General features: G+C 42.5%; 1 protein-coding gene across 1 annotated transcript in view; it reads left to right on the forward strand.

Moving 5' to 3' along the window:
• Epha4 (EPH receptor A4) overlaps positions 1-12,982 on the forward strand; it is a 141,133-nt gene that overhangs the window by 124,375 nt on the left and 3,776 nt on the right. Inside the window, exons 9-14 of the mRNA XM_038339013.1 lie at positions 566-624; positions 2,211-2,324; positions 2,848-3,033; positions 7,218-7,279; positions 7,713-7,922; positions 9,700-9,849. Of these exons, the coding sequence (XP_038194941.1) occupies positions 566-624; positions 2,211-2,324; positions 2,848-3,033; positions 7,218-7,279; positions 7,713-7,922; positions 9,700-9,849 (781 nt within the window). The remainder of the gene's footprint in view (positions 1-565; positions 625-2,210; positions 2,325-2,847; positions 3,034-7,217; positions 7,280-7,712; positions 7,923-9,699; positions 9,850-12,982) is intronic.

Genomic DNA, 12,982 nt, shown 5'->3' on the forward strand with positions numbered 1-12,982 from the left:
TAGCAACAGGATGTGTTGTTGATTACCTATCACACACTAAACATTACTGCCATTTCACTGACGAGACTTAATTAAGAATAATATGTATGCAGGGCCAGCAAGGTGGCTCGGAATGAAAAGGCATCTTGAGTTCTATCCCTAAAACCCACAAGCCACGGGAAGGTGGAATAAAGGAACCAGCTCTCCAATATCCTTGGACACCTATGCTCGCAGGTTCCCCCACCTGTGTGTGTTCATGTTCGCACATACACACAGAGGTCATAGATAGATAGATAGATAGATAGATAGATAGATAGATAGATAGATAGATAGATGGATGGGTTATATAGAAAAAGTAGCCAAACAGCTATTCTGGGCTCTGGTGGCTTAAGCTTGTAACTCCGACTCAACATGAGGCAACATTATTCTCGTATTTTGCCTCTTCCAGGCCTCTGTTTTTCTATGTATGAAGTGTGCACTGCCTATCCACCCGACTTTTGTCGTGGTCTGGAAGAATTTGCTTACAGCTTTTTTGTTGCAAGTTTCATTTTGGAAATGATTTTCTTTTTTTTTAAATTTTTAATAGACGGAGTAAGTACAGCAAAGCGAAACAAGAAGCAGACGAAGAGAAACATTTGAATCAAGGTATAGAATTGGTTCCAAAAGTAATATCATTTTTTTAGAGCATGCTTTGTGTCGTCTAATTTAGAAATGTTGGTTAATGTGTCTATTAATATTTGTGTAATGTATGCCTTATCCAAATAACATTCTTCAGGGATGTCAAAGTGTAATTGATGATTCTAGACTATGCCAAGTGAGGTTAAAGGCAGGAAGTTCTTTAGTGTCTGCTTATTGTATCCACTGCTCTGCAAAAGTGTTCGTCTAGCTGGCTCATTTTTGTAGCTGGGCAGCAAGAAGTAATGGATAGTTATTTTTTTATTTTTTTGTTTGTTTGTTTGTTTTTTTGAGACAGGGTTTCTCTTGTAGCCTTGGCTGTCCTGGAACTAGCTCTGTAGACCAGGCTGGCCTTGAATTTACAGAGATCCACCTGCTGGGATTAAAGGTGTGCACCACCATCAATGACCACGCTAGGTCATTATTTTCATAACCCAAAAATTTGGGTGTGGGAATGATAAAAGAATAAGATGTTATGTAATGGTAGTGATGTGATGCTGGGATGACAGCCATCAAAAATGTGTTAGTGGACTCTAGATGTTGCTGTTACAGATGGGCTCAAAGGAGTCAGTTCAAAGAAATTGATTTAAGTAGTTGAAAACACTTAAAAGAAGCCCGATGACCCAGCATTATTTTTTGAGATGACAAGATAGTGCCATGGGAAAACAACCCCAACCTATTCAGTTATTTGTAAAGACCAAGGAAGAGAAAAGGAGAAAGATGGACAAGTTAGGAATGTCACGGAGATTTGGTCAGCTGGCATCGCACATAAAGTCCCCAGTGCAAAGGTAGGTAGAAAACTGTTGGTAATGCATGTCACCAGCTGCCTCTGAGCTCACATCTCAACTTGTTTGCGAGAGCAACAGGTGGGTGCTTATATTCAGAGAAGTCACACATTCGGCTAGAAGATAGCATTATCTCCCGCTGAACCTCCTCTCCCAAACGGAATGCAAATAGAGGTCCATTTAGAGTCCTTGCTCTTAAGTCAGCCAGTGACCTGTATTCCTCCTGTGTACACTAATCTAGTTTTCATGTTAGCCTGTTCAGTTTTGGTCATGTATTTATTTGGTCTAGATATGGGGGAGAAGTGACACCCTATAGACAGGGCCTGTGGAACTGGAGAGCACCTATTGTCTTCAGTAAAGGACAGTACTTGAAACGAGGGGTAAGACTTTAGTGTTAGGACAATTGGAGCTAGGAGCAAGAAAGGATTCAGCCAACTCATTCCGAATTTCCTGATGAGAGATTCGCTTTTCCTCCAGGGATGAGTTGTTTTTAAACTCTTAGCCTTGAAGTGTGAGTCCATTCCAGGAAGTCAGTAGAACTGCATGCATGCAGTGTCTTAAGCAGCTAGCAAATTCTTTGTTTACCCACTAATGGAAACCAGAGCAAGAATTTAAACATTTTCATATGTCAACGGCCATATAGCTAACCCAACCATTCCAGTCTGAAGGGCTGGTTGTTTTGTTTTTGTTTTTAAATAGACCTCGCCCATTTATGTTTATTCGTGTTTCCTGGGATCTGTCCAGTCACCTTATCCCTTCTTCATTCTGTAGGTGTTAGAACTTACGTGGATCCCTTTACATATGAAGACCCCAACCAGGCAGTTCGAGAATTTGCCAAAGAAATCGATGCATCCTGCATTAAAATCGAAAAAGTCATAGGAGTTGGTAAGTATCTGAGTGTCTCGCCAATAAGTCAGCTTCCTTTGTGAATGTTAAATAGTTATGTAAATTACGCAATTACATTCACATGTATGAGTGAGTGTATTGCGCGTCCGTCTATATATGTAAATATTATGCACTGAGATTTCCTCACTCAGAATATGAACGTGATGGTCTGTAAGGAACTCTGGTACAAATCTGTACTTATTTTCATGAAAATGAGCATGGGCATAAACTAAGTGAACATGTAAGATCTATAGTCAGATTAGTTGGACCCAGAATGTTCTAAGTCTCACTAGGTGAAGGACTTTAGTAAGGTTTACCTTAAGCTTGAGTTTCCTATTATAAAATGCAGTCTCTAAGAATAGTGCCTACTGCAAGACTGTGTGTGTGTGTGTGTGTGGTGGGGGGTTTACTAAATAAAATAATCATTGGGGTTCACTAGCTAAGTACCTGATACAATGAAGGTTTTTTTTCTTCCATCTCGAATGCGTTTCTTTCTGGCGCATCTGGGATTCTTCTCCCACAGGTGAATTTGGAGAAGTCTGCAGTGGGCGTCTCAAGGTGCCGGGCAAGAGAGAGATCTGTGTGGCTATCAAGACCCTGAAAGCTGGGTATACTGACAAGCAAAGGAGGGACTTCCTGAGCGAGGCCAGCATCATGGGCCAGTTTGACCACCCAAACATAATCCACCTGGAAGGCGTTGTCACCAAATGTACGTGGGTCATCCCCCTCTACAAAGCTAAGTCGAGAGTTAAAGGGAAATTAAACACACATTTTCTTTCTAGGGAAATGACAGATGGCACAGGCCCACTGATTACTAATAGGAGGAAATCGGTGCAGTGCAGGACCAGTCATTAATCTTTCAGTCAGCTCTAAATGGCTCTGTGACTGCAGCTGATGCCCCGTCTCCAAGGCAGCTTGCGTGAGATTTGGGGGAAATTAATGCCGCAGAGTTTTGGATACGTTGTGCCATCTTTTAAGTCTTCGCTAGACCAAACTGATCATCGCAGGGTAGGCACAAGCAGATGGTAAACGAAATGAATTTTATATAAAGCAAAACAAAAGCTCGCCACACACACCTTGTATTGGAAGCTTGGGTTCCAGTTGCAGGGAGCGAAACTCGGGAATCTTTATTTTTTCGGGGGCGGGGGGATTCGCTCGTCTGCTCGGCCTGATTGATGGCTGTGGCCGTTCAGCGCCTCTTCACAGTAACACCTGGTTGGACCCGCCCTAGTTTAGCCCATTAGCGTTCATTGAGCTTGGGAACCACGCTTCAGTTCAAGTTCGACACAGCTCAACAGATGCGTTTTGTGAAGCAGGCCCTGTGTACATCTGCACGGCTGGCTAGGACTGGCTTATAAAGTCTCGCGCGCGGAGAGAGCACCGAAGCAGCGTGTGTTTAAGATGGCTCTGCTCCAGGAGCCCCGGTACCTAGCTCCAGTTTGTACAAGTCAAGGTTCTTGTAAGCCTGGGGCTCTGTCTGTGAGGCCAAGGTGTCTCTTCGTTGATTTAAGATGCCTGCGAAAAGCTTGTCAATCAACAAGTGGCAAGGATCCGGATAGCTGCTTCAGTGAGTGAGAAACCGGTAGGGGGTTAGAGTGGGCTACCTTGGAAAATGGAAACATTTACAGTAAGCCACAAAATACAGTCTTTGGGAGGGAGAACCAGAAGGTTACTTTGGTTTTTTTTTTTTTTTTTTAAATGAAAGCAAGCACCTCAAATCATCTTGGGGAGCAAGATGATGGTTTAGGAGCTTGTAAACTTGCTTGCTGCCAACCCTGTGGCCTGAGTTCCATCTCAGGAAGCCACATGGCTGGAGGAGAGAGCTTGACTCCTGAAGATTGCCCTCTGACCTTAGGAGAAATTCTCCATGACCCCGCCCCACCCCATGACCCTAAACAAATAAATGTAATTAAATGTTTTCTACTAGTTTTTAAGCATAGTTTCCTGGGACTCCTCTGAAGAAGTTTGAATGGGCAGGAGTGAGGGTTAGGGAAGAACCATCTAAGTTTTCATTTCTAAAGGACTAGGTGAAGGTGATATACCCGTAGCACGTGTGCAGGACCCATGTTGAGAATAACTGACCTGAAGATGAAGCGTTTGCTCGCACCCCTATGAGAATTCTGCTGGTGGCAGCTTCGGTGGGTTGGTCAGTCTTCTGTTTTGCTCTCCTCGAACATAAAAACGGAGATAAAGAAAACTTGCCTTGCACGTTTATTTGGGGAGAAAATAAAATATTTTAGAGTGGTTTGCACAGTGGCAAATGAAACACACACACCTCTTTTAAGTGTTCACGGGTGCTCTCATGGCTGAAGGAGCACATCGTCTCTCACATTGAGAATCCTTCAAAAAAGGAAATTTGATCCTGAGGACGTATAATTTTCTTCCTCAGGTGAAGGCTGTAATTAGCATAGAATAGTTCTATTTGCTTTTTAAGATTGGTTTTACAGACAGGATATTTTTTCTGTTGCCTGTGGCCTTCGAAGCTGCCCAAGCCCCTCGCTACTTTAATTAAAAGATAACATTCCCGTTAAATACTTCTGCAGGTCCCTTCTCTAGAAAGGGGCCTCTGTTCAACTCGGGTGTTTTTCCTGCCGCAGACAGTGATTTTCATAGCACCTCTGCCGAAGAGAGAAGAAACAGGGGATCTTTGTGTTAAAGTCCCACCGCGCCTTTAAAAACCCGCAGCTATTACAGCTGTAACTGTTACAAACGGCTGGGTTCATTTGCATAATGCATTTGTCGCTGAATTAGAATGATTTAAAAATTTCCACCAGAGAAGTTGTTGGGGTCCCCTTCCTTTCTGCTATCTCTCCCTCCCACATCCCTGTCTGTTGTAGGGAAGCAGCCATCTCCATCCCTGAGCCCACCCCGGCTCAATTTAGAAGCCCTTCCGTGGAGGAAGGTATTCTCTTAAAGGTTCTGACGAATGGACACTTTTAATAAACGGACAGGAGAATACTGGAGTTTGAGAAAGTAGTGAGAAGGGTCGAACTAGGTGAGAGGGCCTAATCAGAATGGGCTTTCATAACCAACTAGTTCCCAGAGAAACTATCTAGATTGAGGGGATCATAAATTCTCCCCCACTCCGCTCTCTCGGATCTTGTCCGAGAACTCCAGGGAACTAGGGAAATGGAATTAGGTGTTAATAGTTGGCTGGGACAGCCGACTTTTCCTCGTTAGCTGACAAAGTATCTTTTGATTGAGCAGGATGATTAATACATAGGTGATTTTGTTGTGTCCAAGGACTTGCAGAGGGCAAATTTCCACTGCAAAGCCCTCACCTCCTTCACACGACCTGAGAAAGTCGCTCCTGAGGACCCTTTCCAGCAAGACCAGAAGCATTCTTAGGGACCATTCCTTACTGGAAATCTGAATGTGGTCATTCTCTAGTTTAAAGTACTTGCCTCTGAAATATGCCTTAGACATGACAGTAAACACACATGCACGTGTACACGCATGCACACACACATACAAAGCCAACGGAGTAAATTGGACTTCATTGAAATTAAAACCTTTGAAAGTTTTGCCTCGGAAGTGAGACCATCCGGTGCTCGCCCCTCCCGCCCCAAACACTGCGTCTTTTGAGTTGAGTATATACCGGTATAGAATAAGGAGGCTTTTTTTTTTTGGTAGTGAGATATCCCAGCCTATTTTCTGACTAATGCGCTAAAGTTTAGCCAGCAAGAACAATAAAAGTAAATATTTTCATCAGAGGGGATCTTTTGCTCTGTAATGCTCCACATGTTCTCTTAGTGGAAAAAAAATAACAGGGTTACTGCATTTGCTGACACTCTGCCCCCCACACCCCTGCCAGCAGAGGACCCCTTACAAAGAAGGAATTTCAGACCTGATTCATTGCCTGTGACTAAGAAAGTAAGGAAAAATTACTTCCTAAGGTCCCCGGGAGAAATAAAGCAGGACAAAAAGGTTGGCCCTCTGAGTCCCCATAGACCTTCCAACAATTTTCACCCAATACTCTGAATTCGATCTCCTGTCTCAGATGAAATTATTTGGAGATTTTATTTGTTTATAATTAATTTATTTTTATTAAGAATTTTATACAATACATTTTGACTATATTTGTTTTCCTCCTCCAACTCCTTCCAGATCCTCTCTACCTCCCTACCCAGTCACCTTCATGTTCATTCTTTCTCTAGGAAGAAACCAAAAAGCTTGAGAATCAAAACTAACTTTGAAAAAAGGACTTGTTTATTTGTTAAGATAACTTGTTAAAGGAAGCAAAAACATGGGATGAGAAAGGACAGAGCCAAGGACGGGAGCAAGAGAAGGGGGCAGAGTTCTAGATGGTGTGTTTCAGGTTGAACGTTTGAATAATGAAGTATTCAATGTTACCACATCCCTACAAAACTTAATTTTTCTAAATAAAGAAGAAGCTTTCTCTGTCCATAGACTTCAGCATGAGACAAGCTGCCCTTCTAGGGATAAAATCAATGAATTATTCTAAAGACTCTCTTGCTCTCTCTCTCTCTCTCTCTCTCTCTCTCTCTCTCTCTCTCTCTCTCTCTCTCTCTCTCCCACACACACACACACACACACATATTCCAACATGCCTGCCCATTTATCCTTTTCATCTGTTGTTTAAGAGAGCAATTATCCATCCATGTGATCCCTGGGTACCAGAGGCCACTTTTGTTAAGGACCCTGTCAACAAGCCATCCGAAGGGTTAACCTTCCAGATGGAATCTAAGCCTACTTGTCCTTTGAATATTTCATCCCTCGCTTCCCACAGCTGAGGCATAAGCTTGGCTTGTTCTAATTAAATTAGATCGCACAAGACAGGTGTCTTGGCAGTAAAATTTTTGCACAGCCCATTTTTATCTCATTAACTGCGTGGCTCATCAAGGGCTTTTGTTTTTCTTTTGGAAACTCTAGGTAAACCAGTCATGATCATAACGGAGTACATGGAGAACGGCTCCCTGGATGCGTTTCTCAGGGTACGTATCTACTTTCCACTGAACCCAGGAATACTAGTCTCCTGCAACTCACAGATCCCCTGTGTACATTCCGTTTGCTTGCATTGGTGGGATTTTTCAGTAGGGTTCAGGAAGGGAAGAAATGGAATATGATGTGATTCTTAAGGCTATTGAATAATCCATGGGCAGTGAGGGTAGTCTTTGATTTATTCTCACACCGTGGAGCTCTTTGAGCCATAGATTCATTAAACTTGGACAATTTCCATCTATCACGGGAAGTCAACCCAGCTCGGCTCGTGAATTAGTGACTTTGTTCAGAAAGGCCCGGAAATAATGCCGAGTTTCATTGCGTGCCGGATACAGATATTCAAAGAGAATGCAGTAATAAATGCTTGGTGATAATTGATTTGGCCTGATGCTAATGGGGTTGTTCCCTCTCTCTCTTCCTATGCAGAAGAACGACGGCCGATTTACAGTCATTCAGCTGGTGGGCATGCTCCGTGGCATTGGGTCTGGAATGAAGTATTTATCTGATATGAGCTACGTGCATCGAGACCTGGCTGCCAGGAACATCCTAGTAAACAGCAACTTGGTCTGCAAGGTGTCTGATTTTGGCATGTCCAGGGTGCTGGAGGATGATCCCGAAGCGGCCTATACTACCAGGGTAAGCACCATTTGCCACCTCTGGCATGGCATCTGTGCAGATGATCTCCCTTCCTTACCATTGCGATGTTGTTGGAAGTCTTTCCAATTACTGTTTTCTTCTTCAAGTTTGCTTATCCTTTAGGCCTCTCCGTATTTCTGTATGCATTTTTAAACCTCCTTTAAAACAGGAGGCCATCTGAAGCCCACTCTAGTACAAAGCTATTTTGTAGAGCCCCAAGTTACGAGCAAAATGAATTCTCTTTCTCCTAAATCTTCTTGGGCGCAAAGTGTTTATGAACAACGAGAGGGTGTCTTTAAAACTGAGCCAAATCAGAAACCACTATCAAGGGCAATTTACTCAACAAATGATAAATTATTATGAAAATCAGCAGGTTGAATGACTTACTGTGTATGTATGCATATATATACCGTATGCCAAATATATATCCCTGTAATGCTAAAGTTTATATTTTTCTTGCTTTTTTTTTCTTCTGTACTCCTTTTCCTGCCTGAACTTTGCTACTTGGTTCTTTTCTGCTCTTCAGAAGTTTCTTGCCTCTAGATAAGCCATAGCAATATTTCTACTTGTTGACTAATGAATTTGGGAATGGATGTACAGAATTTATAGAGCATGTCCCAATATCGAATAGCTTTCAGTTTAGTATCAATAGAAAATCAGGGATTAGGACCCATGAGGCATGCTCAGGGTAGGGTCAGGATGTGTGCTACCTAAGCCTCACGATCAGAAGCTAACATTCTGCAGGAATAAGCGCACAGTCCTCAAATACTTCCGACATTCATGCAGATCCTCTTCTGGCTTCCGATAACATCTTTGGTGAGCTCAGGAGATCTGCTATTGTTGTCTTCAATCTTGGAAGAGAAGAAAAGTTATAGAGGCTTCTAGAAGGATATATGTACATAGATGGATCCCTCAGCAAAATGTTTAAGGAAAGCATTCGTGTCCATCTCTAGATAAGGTGTACGAACGCAGTATATGGGGTTTGCACAGTGACCCACACAGCAGGAAAGCGATGCAGGCAAATTTATTATCTGATGAGGAAGCCCTAATAAAGCCGAGACAGTCTTAAATAATGGTTGCTGCAGCCACATGTGGATCTATGTCCAAGTTCCTTCCTCCAGGTAGAACCTCAGGAAGTTTGAAACTCAACTAAAAGTGTATATATATATTTGGAAAACGTCTTATCTTTTTCTGGTTTGTTAATTTGATTTTTTTTTCATTTTAACTAATTTAATTAAATAATAGTCTTCCCTTCGTGGAGAAAAAATACTGACTTTTTTGAAGGTCCTACTGCCTTTTCTATGTATTGAGTGTGTTTGTCACGCTACAGAAGACTAGGGAGGGAGTGTGGTAGGTAGAAATGCCCAAACTTGGTTTCCTTTGTTCATTGTTTCTGATGCAGTGTTAAGCACTCCCTTTACAAGGGTGAAGGGGAGAATGCAGGAAGAAGGCAAACCAAACGTAAGCCGCATATCCTTTGATAGGCTCCAAATAACATATGTATTTATGTAAAACCTGAGATTTCCTTTCTATAATATTGCCCTAAGCAACGCTCAGAGAATAATTAGACAGATCACTCGTTCACTTCCCTGTGGTTAACGAACACACATGAGAATTGCCTCGACCTGGAAGACTTGACTCAAACAAGTCTGTTATTCCCGAGAGCACCTCCGGAACGCTGTTGTTTCGCTTGTTTGAGTCGCTGCACTCAGAAACAAAAGTGGCTGGCACATCGCTGGGAAAGTTAGGAAATAACCCATAGCTGGTATCTTCGCAGGGTGGCAAGATTCCTATCCGGTGGACTGCACCAGAAGCAATTGCCTATCGTAAATTCACGTCAGCCAGTGACGTATGGAGCTACGGAATCGTTATGTGGGAAGTGATGTCGTATGGAGAGAGACCATACTGGGATATGTCCAATCAAGATGTAAGTTTTACCCTGAGATTCAGGAAGTTCTATATTACCATGTTATTAAGTAAGCATTGGGTTTGAAATGATATCATTAAAGTCAACATTCTTAATATAAATAAACATACCTTGTGACCTCGTTCCACATTTTAACCAACAGTAACTTGATTTCAAGACCAAAATTAAATTGTTTCCATGGCTTAGTGGAGGGGAAGAAAGAGATCCGTGGATTTGTAGATAAACAAAGCAAAGAGTGTGAGGAAACACGTTTCACATGTGGTAAAATTGACACAAAAGTTTTGTTGAGAGAAAAATCTAGAGAATATTTTAAAGCTGGCAGAGTTGTAATTAGACTGTGGCCCTCAAGGACTCTTAAATAAAGCTTCGCTAAGTGACCCTCTGTAAATTATGCACGTCCCTTTAAATGTACCATCTGGACTAGTTCGTAAGGGAGTATCTACGATGCATGCAATTTCAGAGACACATTCAATAATGACACTAATAAGATTCCAGGCTAATAGAATTTAATTACAGACATCTCCAGTGAGAAAGGAAAAAATAAATGCAAAACACAGAGAGCCCCAGATCAGGGATTTTCTAGAACATGTTTTAGTTAATTCCAGAAAAATTGGGGGGATTGGAAGTGAAGTGTCCCCTGCACCCGTATCTTCCCAACTTTTCTAATACTTACTCATGGTAGGACACTATAGAAGAGTGTTTACAATATAGTGCTTGGTCAATCAATTACAATGATACTTTGGGAGTGTCATGCTCTGAGCTAGCTGAGCACTTTAAATTCCATTTTGGAAAGCTTTCCTTGTAAATCTTGATTTTGATGTGAGATGCTGCCTGCCCCTGATGCCTCAACTACCTAACTCAACAGGAAACCAGAAATCCCTGACAGATATACCCAAATAGAACGCAGCTTCCTAAGAACGCAAGAGTGGTTGGAGCAATGGGGAAGCCATGTGTTCACATCTAAATGCGTCTGTGGGTTGGGGGTGGGGCGTGGTTTTCCTCAGTGTGTCTAATCCGTTTAAAGAAGAATTGCGCCATTCATAAGAGAAGAGCCACAGTGGACGGGATGAGAGACAACAGCTAGCATGAGTGATAACCAATTGCAAGATGAACAGGGTTGGAGGTGAGGGCCGTATAGTCCATTGTTGGAAGGGATGAACGCTTTTAGATTTCTTCAAGTATTCTCTTTGAGCAATGTTTGGTTTCAGTCCCTCAGAGAGACAGAGGTACCCTTCTCAATGAGCAGGGCATGCATGCACTCACACACTGAGCAATTTGACATTAAGCTTCCTTGATAAACAAGAGAGTCCCAGGTAAATGAGCGTCTACTAAAGAGAACAATATTCCTGCCCTACCTATTCTCACACTTAATTGTTTTGACAGTTTCTGTATTTCTGAAAAGCAATTTGACTGGTCTATGCTTTTTATTTGGGTGATTTTGAAGCCATTTCTTGCTCACAAATAATATTGTTATATCATTCATATGTGTTTGTCTATCTGGATTTCGGGCCAGTAGGAATCATCAGGAAATGTAAGTGATGTCATTGGGCGCATGGCAAATGGAGTGGCGATGCTGGGGAAAATATACCAAAATTAGTAATATTTTTTAAAAAGTTTTTTTTTTTGCTCCCAAAAGACTCAGTAGAGAGCCGAAGAACTTGCTTTATTAACCTAAGAGCTGTCTTTCTAGCTGGTCAGGGTAGCGAGCCTTCGAGAGTATTCATCACTGAGTTCTCTAGACAGCGGCCCAGTGCTGTTTGCCTTCTCATCAATGGAGAAGGCTTTCATCAACTCCAAAGTCAATATCATGTACTTGGAAAGATAAAAGAAATAAAAGGTTCAGACTGACCTAATATGCTTGGCAAAATTAAATGCAATGAAGGCACACAAGACAGCGTCCTCTACCTTAGAAGAAACAGATAATTCTGATGCAAGGAGATATAGAAAATCGCTTGGGAGGTGCTTTTCCATCAAAGGATGCCTGCTCGATTAAAGCAGTGTTCTGGGTAAGAAGACAGCAGTTAAATTTGTGCCGAGAATCTAGGTCTACTCGAATTGACTATTTCCGGCTGCGGGCCAGTTTCTCAGCAGTCAGTAGTAGCCCCTTGTGGGATAAACCCAACGTGGGTACGAGATGGCTGTGGCACTTTGTCTTTCTGGCAGGAGTCATTTGGATAGAGGCAAAGAAAAACCAACAAATAAAAGGCTCAAAATACCAAACAAATAAAAGTGCTTCCAATATGTAGGAAACAGTATTAAGTAGTTCTGATCTTTAAATTTGTCAGGATTCACATCACAATGGGAAGGGATTTAGAGGAAGGCCAAAGAGACTGAGCCAAATGTGGTGGCTGAGGCAGGAGAATGGAGAGTGGGAGGCTAGCCAACTGAACTATATTGTTAGATCCTGTCCCTAAAAACGGGGGGTGGGGGACAAAAGAGAGAGTCGTGTGTGGTCTGGGCTGGCGCATTAGAAGGGTCACACTAACACGAACTTGTGTGATTGCTGTGTCTAATTCAGCAGGCAGACAAACCACTCCAGATAATCTTGAGCAATATGAAAATAGGCAACAACCATTGAAACTTTCTTTTATATATAAGGATTCCCCCCACTTAAAATATGAAATGTATTAGCTGGGCGGCGGTAGCACACACCTTCATCCCAGCACTGAAACAGAAGCAGGCAGATCTCAGAGTTCAAAGTTAGTCTGGTCTACATGGTGACCCCCCCAAGAAAGTCAGGGCTACACAGAGACCCTGCCTCAAAAAAGAAAAAACCCAAAGAGCATTAATTAATTAATTAATTATTTAATTTTTCAGAAGAATTGCCTTACTAGCACTTTGAATAGAGTTAAGTCAGCCTCAGACTGTGGCCATGACAGAGACTGAGATGACATCTAAGGGTGTCGCGGTCTCCTAAGGGAAAATGGCTAGCGATCTGGAAGTGGGCACTGATGCTGATAGAGTAGCTACTAAATGAGGGTACACAGTGATGCCTGGGGAATTCCAGTTTGGAATGACTTCCTAAAGAATGCCTGCAGTGGCCCCGGGTGGATCTCCCTGGGGTGTGTAGGTGTGCTGGTGCTGAAGAGCAGAGTACAGGCAGAACTCTGAGATGCCAGGGGGGCTGTTGCCA

Source organism: Arvicola amphibius, chromosome 8 (assembly GCF_903992535.2).
Source record: "Arvicola amphibius chromosome 8, mArvAmp1.2, whole genome shotgun sequence".
Taxonomy (NCBI): Eukaryota; Metazoa; Chordata; class Mammalia; order Rodentia; family Cricetidae; genus Arvicola; species Arvicola amphibius.